At 35.3% G+C, this 16,488-nt stretch overlaps 1 protein-coding gene across 10 annotated transcripts in view; it reads left to right on the forward strand.

Annotated features, from left to right (window-relative positions):
* Nucleotides 1-16,488, forward strand: part of LYST (lysosomal trafficking regulator) — a 217,038-nt gene that overhangs the window by 100,270 nt on the left and 100,280 nt on the right. For 4 of the 10 annotated variants that reach the window (XM_074040199.1, XM_074040160.1, XM_074040042.1 and 1 more), the window contains 5 exons: nt 2,587-2,747; nt 3,620-3,810; nt 7,392-7,637; nt 9,611-9,784; nt 10,697-10,916. In XM_074040199.1, the coding sequence (XP_073896300.1) occupies nt 2,587-2,747; nt 3,620-3,810; nt 7,392-7,637; nt 9,611-9,784; nt 10,697-10,882 (958 nt within the window). In that variant the 3' untranslated portion in view covers nt 10,883-10,916. Of the gene's footprint in view, nt 1-2,586; nt 2,748-3,619; nt 3,811-7,391; nt 7,638-9,610; nt 9,785-10,696; nt 10,917-14,363; nt 14,502-16,488 lie in introns of those variants that run through there. The other 6 variants (XM_074040127.1, XM_074040098.1, XM_074040021.1 and 3 more) reach the window with 3 other exon arrangements.

The following is a 16,488-nucleotide window of genomic DNA, read 5'->3' on the forward strand; positions in this document are numbered from 1 at the left end:
AATAAGAGTTCAGTTTTGTATTCATTTTAAAAAATCGTAAAAATACGTAATTGAAGCCTAATTTCCATGTTCCATATTCCAAATAAAATACAGTCTGTGACAGTCTCGATCTTCACACCTGCTGTGGCTGCTGTAGCCAATCAGCAAATTTGTTTCCAGAACCTATAGTTAAATCAGATAGAGCTGGGTCTGGAGTTGTAAGTAGAGAGCCCTGTCTCCTCCTAGACACTCTCCTCTCCATTTCTTGAGCTTTCAACATGTGCCAGGCACTGCATTAGACACTTTATACAGATTACCTAATTTAATCCTCCCAGCAATACTATGAAGTAGGTATATTATTATCCAAATTTTACAGATGAGGCAACTGAGACCTAGAGTGACTTGCCCAAACTCTTGCCACAAGTAAGGGGTAGAGCTGAAACTTTAACCTAAACTCTGACCCTAAGGAGGGCCCATGTTTTAAAACCCTATCCTTTACTGCCCCTGCAGCCTTTTTCTGAATTATGTCAACTGACAGGTATAGGAACCATAAACTATTAGACATGTTCAGAATGAGAAATTAGATTTTTATTGTGGACAGTCTGAAATTAGTAAACATAGTCACTTGATTCACACATCACTCTGTTTTTTTACCCACCCACTTAGGTCTACATTCCTTTGAGAGAATTGTTTGCCATTTGGCACAAGTTAATTTCATTGGTTAACAGAGCAAGTGACCAAGAACAAATATTTTATTCTGTTGACTTAAACTTGGTGCTATAATATCTTCATCACCTTATAAGCTATAGAATAATTTCTAGGCCAGGCATGGTGCTTCATGCCTGTAATCCCAGCATTTTGAGAGGCTGAGGCAGAAGGATTGCTTTAGCCCGGGAATTGAAGACCAACCTGGGCAACATGGAAAAACCCTGTCTCTACTAAAAATAAAAAATTAGCTGGGCATGGTGATGCATACCTGTATAGTCCCAGCTACTCGGGAGGCTGAGGCAGGAGAATCACCTGAGCCCAGTAAGTCAAGGCTACAGTGAGCCATGATTGCACCCTTGCACTTCAGCCTGGGTGACAGAGCGAGACCTTGTCTCAATTAAAAAAAATAATAATAATTTCTAAAAGAGTACATTTGAAAAGGCCTTTTAAAATAAGGTAACAATACTGAAAATGAGTTAATACTTTCTTAGTTGTTATTAACAGCTTACAAATATGGCAGAAATATTTGGCACATGGTAGATACTTAATATTTGTTTAATTCATTTTGCATTCATCCTGCAGTAGGTTTTCTTTCACCCTTAAAAACACTATTTTATTTTTATTTTATTGTTATATTTTCATTTTACTTTAGTTCTGGGATACATGTCAGAACATGCAGGTTTCTTACATAGGTATACATGTGCCATGGTGGTTTGCTGCACCTATCAACCCATCATCTAGGTTTTAAGCCCCACATGCATTAGGTATTTGTCCTGATGCTCTTCCTCCTCTTGCCCCAACACCTGCTGACAGGCGCTGGTGTGTGATGTTCCCCTCCCTGTGTCCATGTGTTCTCATTGAAACACTCTTATTTTTTAAAATAAAAAAATTTAAAACTATTTTAAGTCATAATGCCACTAGATGGCGATAGAGGAGTTTCGGTCACAGCCATTTATTTGGTCAAGGAGAAGTATGTCATTGAACATATCTCACATCTTTCCTTTATTTAAAAAAAAAAATTAAAATAGTTAAGTTTATCTGTTATATGTGAAACAGAGAGCCTTAGGCAAAACTTTTAAAATAAATATATACAAAGTTGGATTTCTCATTAAGAGCTACCCATGTTAGCTTATCCTGTCTTCATCTTACACATTTTATTTAGACTTTGCCTTTATAGATTACCCTTATTATCTTAAAATGGAGTTTAAAACATTCCTAAACTAGGGGTAGAGCTCTGTGGTTTCACTAGTTGATGAAGTCCTCCCTGCTTTGTGTGTCTTTCTGTGAGAAAGCTTTATTTTGCCTTTGCCAGAACTCTGTCTTTTGTAAGCATTCCTTCACCGTTATCCATGAAGCAAAAGAGACTAATCAAAAGCTGTGTAATCACTTAGCATTAAGAAAACAGAAAATGCAGAAAGCATTGACATTTCAGTGGCTAGACAGAAGAAATTTTGAAGAAGTTATGTTTTTACTGATTAGTTTTCAGAGGCCTCGTAGATGACATAACATTTTTGGAATGTCATGGATTCCAATTTTTGGAATTGTTTGTCAAGATGGGAGACTTCTTGGCAAAATTAAGGGGAGGTGGTTGGTTTGTATCTGTAAACCAGGAAGGTGCATATGCGGAAGTCAAATGGCAGAGAAAACTTGCAACAAATGTCTCATCACATTTCCCATGGTCTGCTGTGGGATCATCAGGTATCTCTGTTTGGCTCCCCTCTTTCTGCAGTACCTTTGACCAAGAGACAAACAATTAGCCCTCCTCTTGTGCCCCAGTGCCAGCTGGTAATGACCCAAGAAAATTGTTGAAGAATTCTCCATTGTTAAATATTCATGCTTTAAAAATACTTAGTACTAGTACTTCCTAAAGTCGTTGCTTTAACTTTGTTTTTAATGTAGGAAGCCTGATGTTACTTTGGATTTTATGCTTCCAAGAAAAACAAGTTTGTCATCTGATAGCAATAAAACATTTTGCATGATTGGCCATTGTTTATCATCCCAAGAAGAGTTTTTGCAGTTAGCTGGAAAATGGGACCTGGGAAATTTGCTTCTCTTCAATGGTGAGTGAGCCATGATTGCACCACTGCACTTCAACCTGGGCGACAGAGTGAGATTTTTTCCTTTGAAACATTTCCAGTTTTTTTTCTCAGTTAACAAGTATTAAACTAAGTAAATTAACCTGGCTAAAATATGTATCTCTGTTCCTTTACTTGTGTTTAATAAGTACTGTATTTCCAAGACTCTAAGATACACTTTTAAAATATTTTAACATTTTTGTAATCTAGTTGTGTCTTACAATTGATACATACATTTAATATAAAAATGTATTTCCTCCACCCTCAAAAAAGAAAATCTCATATTAAATTAGTGTTTTTTTATACTGGATAATGTAGTATCGTGACTAGTAAACTTATCTTGGTTGTCTCCTTTATAATTTTATTATTTCTTATACAAATATCAAATTTTAGGGAAAAATGAGATATATGATTTTTAAAAATATGTCCTTAAACCTGATACATAATAGCATTCGGACAGTGTTTATTGACTAAATAGGAAGGAATAAAGATATTGATTCAAATTTTAGTTAGAAATGGAATTTACCAAGATACAGCTTCCATTATTTAAAAAAAAAAGAAAAAAAGTAAAATAAATCAGAAAACCTGTTTTCTGGCTAAGGAGTAAATAGAAATATTATGATTTAATTAAAAGCTTCATGATTAACTTTATATACATTAATTCATCTTCCATCATAGTTGGCATAGGTTATTTTCTCATTACACCAATTTGGAAATTGAGGCTTTATCAATTTCATAAAATATAGTGAACAGCTGAAAGAATCTGGCCAAAAAAAAACCCTCCTGGTTTCTTGCTTTTTATGAAAAATTCTGGTTAGAGTGTTTTAAATCACTAACTTTATTTTTCTGCTATTCAGGAGCTAAGGTTGGTTCACAAGAGGCCTTTTATCTGTATGCTTGTGGGCCCAACCATACATCTGTAATGCCATGTAAGTATGGCAAGCCAGTGAATGACTACTCCAAATATATTACTAAAGAAATTTTGCGATGTGAACAAATCAGAGAACTTTTTATGACCAAGAAAGATGTGGATATTGGTCTCTTAATTGTAAGTTTTAATTTTATAAGTTTTAATTTTATAGTAACAACTGTATTTAGGTGTATTTATTGAAATGTATAGTTATGAATTAGATTTCTAAAGATTTTCATGTGGTTCCTTAACATTTTCTTATCTTAGAATTATGTTTTTTTCTGAAAAAAGTTGAAACACTTTGACCTTCTTTCAAAATTTGTTTCAGGTTTTATATTTATGTCTCCATTTCCTTGAAATTATATTTCCATAAAAAGTTTATCAGTTTAGTTTATTTTATACCTACTAATTATTCAGGAAAAATGTTTATGATACAGTGAAAATAACACTTGTTAGTTTGACATACTCCTAAAAAATGTTGCTCTTTATATTTTCTTTCCATACTTATAAATAAATAATATCCATTTATAATGTTAGTTTTAGTTACGTATATTCAGGTCTTAGAAAACCTACTCTTTTTTATTTTTTATTGTTTTTTTTTTTTTTTTAAGAGACAGGATTTCATTCTGTCACCCAGGCTTGGGTGTAATGGTGTGATCATAGCTCACTGCAGCCTTGAACTCCTGGGCTCAAATGATCCTCCCACCTCAGCCTCCCAGGTGGCCGGGTCTACAGTCAGGCACCACCACACCAGGCTAATTTTAAATTTTTGTAGAGATGGAATCTCGCTATGTTGCCCAGACGAATCTCAAACCCCTGGCCTCAAGCGACCCTCCCATCTCAACCCCTCAAATGGTGAGATTACAGGCATGAGCCACCATGCCTGGCCTAAAAAACGTATTGTTTAATATCAGTACAGATAGGAATTTTGCTTTCAAAGTATTGCTAATTCTGCTTACATGAGACTCTATTGATTTTTCTATATTATTCCAATATTTTGTTCTACTGGTATACAATTTAGGAGCTAGTGGTGAGGTTTTTCGTTATAGCAACTAGAAAACTGAGCCTTCATAGTCTTAGAAAATCTACTAAAATCTGGTAGATCTGGCCATGAAACTGGGTTCCTCTTTCTCTTGCTTCTTGTGAGAAGTACAGATATTTCCTACTTGAAGGAGACTACTGTTTTGGAATGTATTTTGTTGTTGTTGTTGTTGAGTTGTGGGGAGGGTAGATGTGGTTGTCAGTAATTATTGGGTAGTAAGGGCCAGAGATGCTAAATGTTCTACAGTACATGAACACTATTATACAACAAAGAATGATCCTATCCTAAATGTCTCACCATTAAGAAAACATCGTTTAGGGAAATGGTTCCTCAAACCTGAGTGTGCACCAGAATCATCCAGAGGGCTTGTTAAAATATAGATTGCTGGTCCAGAGCTTCTGATGTAGTAGGTCTGAAGTGTGACCCTGGAATTTACATTTTTAATAAGTTCCTAGGTGATGCTGATGCTGGTTGAGGATCACACTTTGAGAACCTCTGCCTTAGGGAGATTGAGGAGCTCACACAGATGTTTGTTCAAATAGTAACTTTAACTCAGTAGTTTTCAGTTAATGCATTAGTTTTCATAAAAAAATTTCCCTAATCCTTTTATTTTTCCTGAACAGTATATAGGTCATATAAGTTACAAAACTCAACATAAATTATCATGAATGAAAATTCTGAGGGTTTTATGTGAAAACTATTTTTAGAGAGCAAATTCTTTAAGCCCGATTTAGTAATTTGGGAGTTACAAGTTTGTGAAAGAATGGTCAGGGAGAAGGGGTACCCTCGGCCGGGCGCAGTGGCTCACGCCTGTAATCCCAGCACTTTGGGAGGCCGAGGCAGGCGGATCACCTCGGGTCAGGAGTTTGAGACCAGTCTGGCCAACATGGTGAAACCCTGTCTCTACTGAAAATACAAAAACTAGCCGGGCATGGTGGCAGGCACCTGTAATCCCAGCTACTCAGGAGGCTGAGGCAGGAGAATCGCTTGAACCTAGGAGGCGGAGATTGCAGTGAGCCGAGAATGCACCATTGCACTCCAGCCTGGGCAACAAGAGTGAAACTCCATCTCAAAAAAAGAAAGAAAGAAAAAAAAAAAAAGAAATGGTACCCTCATGTCAGAGTGTGGTGTCAGATTTCTGATTGAAACTACTGTAGGTTTGAAACTTTGCTTTTCCAGCATAATCATACACAACAGAGAGTATAATTGGTTTAGCTGGTGCACAGATACACTGGATGGCACGTCTGATTGCTGTGGGTCATAAATAAACCTCAGGCCAGGCTCCTGTTTGTAATCCCAGCACTTTGGGAGGCTGAGGCAGGCAGATCCCGAGGTCAGAAGTTCAAGACCAGCCAGTTTGAGACCAGTCTGGCCAACATGGTGAAACCCCGTCTCCACTAAAAATAAAAAATTAGCTGGGTGTGGTGGCATGCACCTGTAATCCCAGCTACACAGGAGGCTGAAGCAGGAGAATTGCTTGAACCCAGGAGGCAGAGGCTGCGGTGAGCTGAGATCATGCAACTGTACTCCAGCCTGGGCAACAGAGCAAGACTCCGTCTTGGAAAGAAAGAAAGAGAGAGAGAGAGAGACAGAGAGAGAGAGAGAGACAGAGAGAGAGAAAGAAATATCAAAGCACAAGGCCCCCATCTAGTTCTGAGAGAAGACACTGAATCTATATGATTTCCTGAGCCTGAATTTGGCATCCACTACCACTAAAACCACCTTAAAGTACACTATGGACCAGACACCAAGGTTCATACCTATAATCTCATACCTATAATCCCAGCACTCTGGGAGGCACAGGCAGGAGGATCACTTTAGGCCAAGGGTTTGAGACTAGCCTGCAACATAACAAGACCATGTCTCTACCAAAAAAAAAAAAAAAAAAAAAAAAATTGGTGTGGTGGCAGGTGCCTGTAGTCCTGGCTGCTTGGGAGACTGAGGTGGGAGAAGCCCTTGAGCCTAGGAGTTCAAGGCTACAGTGAGCTATGGTCATGCCACTGCACTCCAGCCTGGGTGCCAGAGCGAGACCCTGTCTCTAAGAAAAACATACATTCTGCATTTAAAATTAACTTTAATTTTTAAAATAGTTTAGAGAGTCTTGACAGGGAGCCACACACTGATGGAAACTATCCTTTGCCTGGGAGAAATATTTGAAGTTCTATTTTATTTTAGTTCGGTGTGCTGACCGTTGACAATCCGAAATTTTATTCCAGTAGAAAGAAAGATCTAGTTTAGAGTTGCTTTTAAATAAATAGTCAGCCCATGAGCAAATGCAGAGCAAAAATTTCAGAAAAGTTGACCTGACCCTGAGTTCCCAATATTTTTAAGTGCTTAGAATAGTGCCTGGTATGTAGTAAGTGTGGTTTAAGACTTAGTTGATATTAGTAGTAATAGTATAATTTAATATTTATTCTAAACCAAACAAAGCTGGAATCCTTCTCAACCTTGGTGTGATCTATACAATTGATCACTGCTAAATAAATCACTGATCATTTGCTTTGTGGGAAGCAGCCTTGCTTCTAATGTTTATCTTTGTTTAGTGTAGTAGCTGTTGTTTTTTAAACAAAGAAAAGGATCAGTTGAGTGTGTTTTCACTTTGAAATACTTACTTGCTAGTTGATAGCTTGCATTTTAAACTTTGTGTCATTACTGAATGAAAATATTTGTGTTTCAGGAAAGTCTTTCAGTTGTTTATACAACTTACTGTCCTGCTCAGTACACCATCTATGAGCCAGTGATTAGACTTAAAGGTCAAATGAAAACTCAACTCTCTCAAAGACCCTTCAGCTCAAAAGAAGTTCAGAGCATCTTATTAGAACCTCATCATCTAAAGAATCTCCAACCTACTGAATATAAAACCATTCAAGGCATTCTGCACGAAATTGGTGGAACTGGTGTATTTGTTTTTCTCTTTGCTAGGGTAAGAATCACTGGTTATAGTTTTGTCTAAAGAGAAATGACTTATTTATTATTGATAAAGGATTTCTTTTGGACAACACGAAAAAGCTACACTCAACTATATTAAACTTGTAAGATAAAAAATTACATATTAAATATGTTATTAAGCTTTCAGCCATAGATGATTCAGGTTTCTTCTAATTTATGAATATTTTAGAAGTTTTCTATTAACCAAAAATGCAATTAGTACAATTAAATGTTAAATGTACAAGATTTTAATTTGAAAGGAGGATACTTTTAAAAATAAAATTTATGAAGCTTTTATTCCTTAAATGTTTCCAATGCGTAGGAAAAAACTAAGGGTCAGCAAGTATGTTTTTTAAAAAAAAAAAACAGAACTTTAATTTGTTTGGGTTTGGAGTTTTTTCAAAAAGGAGAAATACAAAGTTTGCCTCAGGCCATACGTACCATTTTAGAATAAATCATTTAATTATCTGTCCTGATACAGAGTAGACAGTAATTATAGACTATTTCAGGGATTGCTGAAACCTATATTAGGGAGCACAAATAGTCTCACTTTGGTAAAAATCATTTCTACTTTCTCTGGGTCCACATCCCTGTTTAATTAAAGCAGCTTTGATCTTCCTTCATCCTCGGAATGCCATCTTCATTTTATCCCGAAGTATAACTTCTGCAACATTATCAGGTTTTCATAGTCTCCCTATCTAGCTTTCTTTAATGGAAGCATCTTTGATTAATTTTGCAATAAGAAGCATATGAGCATTTGTTGTTGTTAGGGTTCTTACAAATATTTTGTTAGCATTTGATCCCCCATTCTCTGTAATCTGTCTTTTCTTCTTCACCTCTTCTTTTTTCATATTTTTAAAATCTACTGTCTAGTTGAATAGATTCTCTCCTAGTGTTTTAAAATCAAAAGCCCTTTAACTCCTCACCAATATTTTGTGATCTTTTGTACCACTGTATAGTTTCAAAATGTATATCCTTGTTTTCTTCTCTTTCATCAAGGTATTGAATATAATTTTGTTAGTTACATAAAGATTGGATCTTAGATAAAATGTTTACATTTTTATCTTTATATGTTTAGTATCTTGCCAGTAAGACTTTTAAAGTATGTTTCTAAGTCTAAAACTTAGAAACCTTGTTCAGTATCCTTCCTCCTCCCCTACAAAAATAAAATTCAGTGTCCTTAAAATCCTTACATGCATAACCTGCCTTGTGAGCCTGGTCTCTACAATCCGGCCAAAGAGGCAACCTGCAGCTTCCTAGATGTACTCTGAACTTCTAATTTAGGCTTTTACCCTTCCCCTGGCTGTGCCCTGCCCCCAGCCACCCCTTTATTCCTGCTTCCAGGATTTGGCTCTCTTCCTAGGCCATCTTATCTCTGTGTAGCCTTCCCCTAAACCAAGCAGAGAGGGGTCAAAATGGTTTCTGTGCTCTCCTGGCATACCTATTGTCTCATTCTTCTTTGGCCTTTAGCGTGATAATAAGTATGTGTTTCTTATGTATATAGTAGTTGTCAGAAAGTGTTGGTTGAAGTAAATTGAAGTACAAGGCACAACATGTGGTTTTTAGCCTCTTATCTCTTTGACAGAAAAGTAGACCCCATTGGGAACAAGTATCATGTATTTTACTTCTTTTTATCTCCCTTACCACATAATGCAGAGCCTGTTTGTCTGTTGGCTAATTTATCAAAAACTTATGACACTTCAGATCACTAGTTATAAAATGCTACTGACCGCTAAGGTTGTTCATGTGAATTGTATACTATAGCATATGTAAGAGACTATAGAACATGGAATTTATGCCTTACTCTCAGTTTTGTTTATTCACAATCCTTAAATAGGTAGAGTATGAGCATTAAAAAAATACTTTGTAGAAACTACTGGATTGATGTTACATAGTGGAAGATTATAAACGTTACATTTTTACTCTCAGCAAATTGGGAGAAAACTATATCCACCCATTTTTTTTTAGGTCATTGAACTCAGTAGCTGTGAAGAAACTCAAGCATTAGCACTGCGAGTTATACTCTCATTAATTAAATACAACCAACAAAGAGTACATGAATTAGAAAATTGTAATGGACTTTCTATGATTCATCAGGTGTTGATCAAACAAAAATGCATTGTTGGGTTTTACATTTTGAAGGTATGTCTTCATAAAATTTATTTTTATAGTTTCATATGCAATGATACTCATCTCATCATCAAAGTCTTCCAATAATAGTTTTGTGTTTCAGTTATTCCTGAAGAAAATGGAGGAAACTTATTAGTGTATAGTTAATAAAACTAAGGTATTCTTCTAGTTCTTTTCATCATTTAAATAATTACATTTTTCTTTTCTTTAAAGCATTTTTTAAAAGTAAGAAAAAATAAACTCATTGAATTTTAGATCTGGGTGGGCCATAGATATCTCCCATGCTGTCCCCTCATTCCATAGATTAATAAGATCTTTGCTTTAGCCCCCACCATTATGGCAGAGAACCCAGTTCTCTAGACACCTAGAGGCATACCATTCCATTAGGCACTGCTGCTACAAGTTAGTTTTTAAAGTCACAGATATTCGTGCTCATTTTTATTATCCCGCTATCATCATATATTTAAATACTTTTCTAGATAAAAGCATTTGGTAACATTGTGAAAATATTTCTCTCTGAGATTTCTAGTACTAAGGGAAAAGATGATTGCTCTACCCTTGCCCCCACCCCTACCTCTTTAAACTGCAAGATCCATACATTTGTGGCATGAATCCTTACTACTTTTTTGAAAAGGTTTTAAAGCCTAATAGAAGATTAATTCAATTTAAAACATAAAAAATGAGTGCTGTTTGTTTTGCTCCATGTTTGAACCTAAGTACTCACTTAAAAATATTTGTAAGTTTGGAATTTTCTATTTATCTGAATTGTTTTACAAAACAAGTTAAAGATATTTTGTGAAGTGAATTATTTACTAGCTTTCCTTTGAATTTAATGATTGCTAAAATTGAAAGCTTAATGTTTCTGTTGAACTTTTTGATTAACCAATTACTAATGCATCTTATATTAATGCTAATTTTCTATAGACCCTTCTCGAAGGATGCTGTGGTGAAGATATTATTTATATGAATGAGAATGGAGAGTTTAAGTTGGATGTAGACTCTAATGCTATAATCCAAGATGTTAAGCTGTTAGAGGAACTATTGCTTGACTGGAAGATATGGAATAAAGCAGAGGCATGTAATATGTACCTTTTCTATTTTTTATTGTGATAACATGCATATAACACAAAATTTACCATCTTAAGCATTTTTAAGTTTCGGTTCGGTGGCATTAAGTGCATTTACAGTGTTGTCCAACCATCACCACCATCCATCTCTGTAAATCTTTTTTGTTTTGTAAAACCAAAACTTTGTACCCTTTAAACAGTAATTCCCTGTTCCCCCTCTTCCTCTAGCCCCTGGAAACCACCATTCTGCTTTTGACTAAGGATCTCATATAAGTAGGATCATATAGTATTTGTCTTTTTGTGATTAGCTTATTTCACTCAGCATAATGTCTTCACGGCTCATCTGTGTTGTAGCATATGTCCAAATTTCCTTTTTAAGAATGAATAATATTCCATTCTATGTATTTACCACATTTTGCTCATCCATTCATCAGTTTAGAGATACTTAGATTGTTTCCACATTTTAGCTACTGTGAATAGAAGCGTGTACTCGTTTTTTTGTTTGTTTTTGTTTTTGTTTGAAATGGAGTGTTACTCTTTCGCCCAGGCTGGAGTGCAGTGGTGTGATCTTGGCTCACTGCAACCTCTACCCCCAGGCTCAGATGATACTCCTACCTTAGCCTTCCAAGTAGCTGGGACCACAGATGTGTGCCACCATGCCTGGCTAAGTTTTTGTATTTTGGGTATAGACAGGGTTTCACACATGTTGGTCAGGCTGGTCTTGAACTCCTGAGCTCAAGTGATCTGCCTGCCTTGGCTTCCCAAAATGCTGGGATTACACACATGAGCCACCACTCCCAGCCAGCATATTCTTTTAAATATTTATCTAATCATTATTCTGAAGGAAATAATTAATTACTTCAATGTAATGTTAATTATAAATGGAAATCTGGCACTTATTTTCCATGCAAAGTTTTGAACAGCCATGGGGAACGCTGAGCTGGAGAGTCAAAATCAAACTTGGGCTGGCTAAGAATACTGCAGTCAGGCAGGAGCATATGGGCTTATTTGGATTAGTCGAAGGCTTGCATTTACCATAAACTCTGAAAGGGGAGCCTGCTAAGAGTCAGGGGAGTCAGGTCCAGGAGAGGGAAATGGATACACTTCTAACTAGGGGAGCCACGCTGGCCAGGAGTTAGAGATAAGACCATGGTATGTAGGGGAAGGCTTCATCGTAAGTATAAAGTAAGCAACATAGATTGATCTTAGATGTAGACACTACATCTCAGCACCTAGAATGGCTGGTCTGGTCTTCACAAGGACCCAGTCAGGGAATGAGTATAAGGTTGTTTCCTTTCTGCCCCAGTTTTAAGCAGTCGTAATGGTATAGGCTCATACAGCCTTCTTAGTTCTAGTGTAGACTGTTTGCTCTAAGTGTGGCAGGGTTCTAGTAGGTATTGGTGATTTTTGCAAGAAAAAGAAAACTAGATTGTCTAGAACTAATTAGAATATAACAAGATTATCATCAAATATTATTATGGAGCAATTCAGAATATATATACCTTTAGAATTTTTTAAAAAATGGTTTTTCCCAACTTGCCAACAGTCCCTAAAAATTTACACATTACCAGTAATGAGTTGTGAGGTTGAAAAAAGACTCCTTTTTTTTTTGGAAACAGGATCTCACTCTGTCACCCAGGCTAAAGTGCAGTGGTGCCGTCTTGGCTCATTGCAACCTCTGCCTCTCAGGCTCAAGCAGTCCTCCTACCTCAGCCTCCCAAGTAGCTAGGACTACATGTGTGCACCACCATGCCTGGCTATTTTTTATTTATTTATTTATTTTTTTGTAGAGATGAAGTCTCACTATATTGCCCAGGCTGGTCTCAAACTCCTGGGCTCAAGCAATCCTCCTGCCTTGGCCTCCCAAAGTGCTGGGATACAGGCGTGAGCCCCGACACCTGGCAAAAGGAAAAAAAAAAAAAAACCTTTTCTAATCTATTAGTAATAAAAATAAATTTAGTTCAGATATGCTAGAGGAAAGAGAATTTTCTATTCTTCCTATAGAAAATTATATTACAAAATTGTTATATGAAGAGGCAATTAAAGAGTATGCAGCCACAAAACAGAGAAAAGTATTTTGAAAGGCATGTCCAACAGCCAACTAACTATTACCATGTTCCTGGATTTTGTGATATTCATAGTACTTTTCAGTTTTTAAACTTTGTGATTTGTTGTGATTCCTTTTCTCACTCTGAATAAATATTTAGTTTCAGATCTAAAAAAACAAAAGATAGATAAGATAGATAGATTAAAATATGTGTAATATTGCAGGGAGAAAGCAAATAATTATGGGGATAGCATATGTAAACAAATTGGATCAAAAGCAGTATAAATGTGTAATAAAGAATATGCTCAGTTGCAAGTTGGAAAATCTAACTTGGACAAAGTTGGACCAAGTGCTTCAAAGAGCAGGCAAATGTGGGGTTGTTTGATTTTAAAAGAAACATTTTTAAATTGAATTTGAAAGTGATAAGACACATATTACTTCTATGGATTTGAAATAAGGTTTTCTTATGTAATTAATTATTTTTGAACTAAGTCTGGTTTTTCTTTTTTTGTTGTTGCTATTTGTTTACATTGGCACTATTTTATCTTGGTACTACTTTTCAGATTGAATCATGTTTTCATACTTTGGCTGCCTTGTCTTCTGGTTTTCATGTGGCTTTTTCTTTTAGAACATCTTGGCTCTATCTTAGAAAGAGAGAGACCCTGGGTAGAAGAGTATGATTAAGTCTATCAATATCTTGGTTCATTCTTGCCAGATAATGGCAGGAGAAATAGTAGGCTCTGCAACCCAAGCCAGTTAATTTTGCTTTTTGTTAAAAGGTTTATTGAAAGGTCACTTAGGATGATAAGATGAAGGGAAGGTTATCTTTCAATATTAGTTATCAGTATAAGATCTCTTTTTTTCTCTAGTATTATGGACAAGTTAAGATTGATTCAATATGGGAGAAGCATTTTAAGACACTGTCAAAGGATGCTAACTACTCTTTGAAGTGCATAGTTTGTAATCATGCAGAGAATTCTATTATTTGAACTTGAAAGTAAATTTAAAATGCAGAATTTTCACATTGTCCATGACTTTTTGATTTAGTATGATTTGCTCTAAAATTATTTGGTTAAATGCTGCATATGCAGATTGGTATTGAAATGTATACATTTTTAACAACACTCTTTGAACATAAATTATTTAAAAACAATAACATTGGTAATGGGTGTGCTTCTCTAATTTGAACAATCCCTCTTGATAATTCATCTTTTGAAAATACATTTAATGCCACAGAAAGGGTAATGTAGGAAAGCACCTAATACAATATTGCATTCAACATAGCTATTTAGAAATAGCCTATTGGCAACAAAAAATAATAGGGAATAAATTTTGACATTGGCTTTTTGCAGACATGTAGTCTTTGATACTCAATATATATACAATGTTAAATTGTTGCACATTGTGTGTCTTCCAAAAAGCATGCTGCATATTTTTCAGTACATATGTGCTTATTGGTGTGTGTTTGTCTCCTCAGCAAGGTGTTTGGGAAACTTTGTTAGCGGCTCTAGAAGTCCTCATCAGAGCAGATCACCACCAGCAGATGTTTAATATTAAGCAGTTATTGAAAGCTCAAGTGGTTCATCACTTTCTACTGACTTGTCAGGTTTTGCAGGTACTTTTTATGTAACTTTACTTTTGGAAATATTTTCCACAGTTGTTTAATAATACTATGAACATCAAATTTTTGTGACACTTTCAATGGGACGTTTTTTTCCCCCATCTTCTCTTCTCTCCAGATTCTCTTCTTTCAATAAATAGTATAGGAGTTTTTCAACTGCTGCATCTTACAACTTGATCATCACACTGTCATAATTCCTAACTCAATTACAAAAGTACAATTACTAAATTTCTTAGATGTTTCTTTATGTTGGGATAGAACAATAGTTTTGTAGTGCCTTGAATAGCAAGAATAGTTAATGAATTTTAATTTGTTCCATATTCTTTAAATAAAAATTTACAAATATGTATTGATTTAATAAGTATAAACTTGCTAAACGTCTATTTTATATGCTAGAATTAGCATTTTAAACTGTATCCAAAATTTTTATTGAAAAGTGACACTAATTTTATCAGTTACATTGTAATGTCTATGCTGTGGCCCTTTTAGTTAATTTTTTTTCTCTGCCTTTATTGATATCATCTAGTATACCAACCAAGCAGATAAAAGGCATCAATACATATCTGCTTGGTGGGTATATTAGACAATTTTCCAAGTTTTTTTTTTAATGTCTGAGGCATCTATTAGAACTTTGTCAAGTTAGATAAGTACAGATATTCCATGAGATCAGTAATATTTTATATTTTGAGTGCCCTTGCTTCAGTGGCACTAAGGGCTTTTCATTATAGTTGGGCTAAAATTCAAAATCTGTGATAACATCTATAAGAAGTGTTAATATGAGAAGGCTTATATGATCTAGCTACCATTCTAGCTTCATCTTATGGTACTCAGCCTCCTTGGATTTCTTTCCCTTCCTTAAACAAGTAAGACTTTTTTCTGTCTCAGAGTACATGGTATTCTTTTTGCTTTAACAATTATTGATCCCATTCTTTTCATCTGGCCAGATCCTACTTATCCTCCATGTGGCAACTTAAGACTTACTTCCTGAGAGATACCTTCCCTGTCCTTTCCATATAAATTAGTCTTTTCCCCTTTATACACTATGTACATAGTTTGTTAGTTATTTATGGAATTATGGTTTATTTCCTTCTGTAAGTCTCCTGAAAGCAAGGATATGGTTTTTGTTTTATTTTGTTTTAAATCACACTGTAATGTCAGTACTTGACACACCTGAGCATCTGATAAGTATTTGTTAAATGAATGAATTCCAAAAACACAAAAACATTTTATTGCCTTTCTTGGCCCCTGTGGTAAATTAGACTGTTGTTGTAGGGAATAGAATATCTTGATTGACCTTTCAGGACCCTTGCTTACTGAGTGTTTTATGTGTCATTTATATATCAGTTTTCCTCAAGATTTTTTCCTTTGCGTATCCATTTTGAAATGTATTGGCCAATTTTCATTAAGTTCATATGACAATGTGATATTCAGTCTTTGCATGTCAGAAAAGTGGCACTTACAAACTTGGAGATTTCCGTATGTTTTTTCACTTTTGTATTATTTACAAAAATTCTAGAAAAAAATCTAGGTACAAATTTTTTTTTTCCTTACATGTATGGTTTTTTACCCTTGTTTGTTCAAAGAGCCCACTTATCAAATTAACAGCTATTTATTAAGCATAGCTTTATGTCAGGTATTGTGGGAAGTTTATAAAGAAATGAACTTAGTCTTTGCCTTTAAGATACCTCAGAGTGTTTATGCACTTCAGGAAGATTAATAAATTGGTAGTGTATTGGATGTAAGGCAGTTTCATTTGTTTGTGAGTACAGTATAAAGAACCTGAACCCTGGTGATTAGAATGGGAGTGTTTAGGTAGGGAGCAAATATGAGAGAGATTATGAGGATAGAATTCATAGGACTTGATTCTGTTTAAATGGAGCTTCAGGAGGAGTCAGATATAACATAAAAATTTCTAGGCGGGAGACCAGAAAAACAGTAATTTTATCAGAAAAAAAAAAAGAAGCAAACTTGTAAGTTTTGT

The sequence above is a fragment of the Macaca fascicularis genome, chromosome 1 (assembly GCF_037993035.2).
Source record: "Macaca fascicularis isolate 582-1 chromosome 1, T2T-MFA8v1.1".
NCBI lineage: Eukaryota > Metazoa > Chordata > Mammalia > Primates > Cercopithecidae > Macaca > Macaca fascicularis.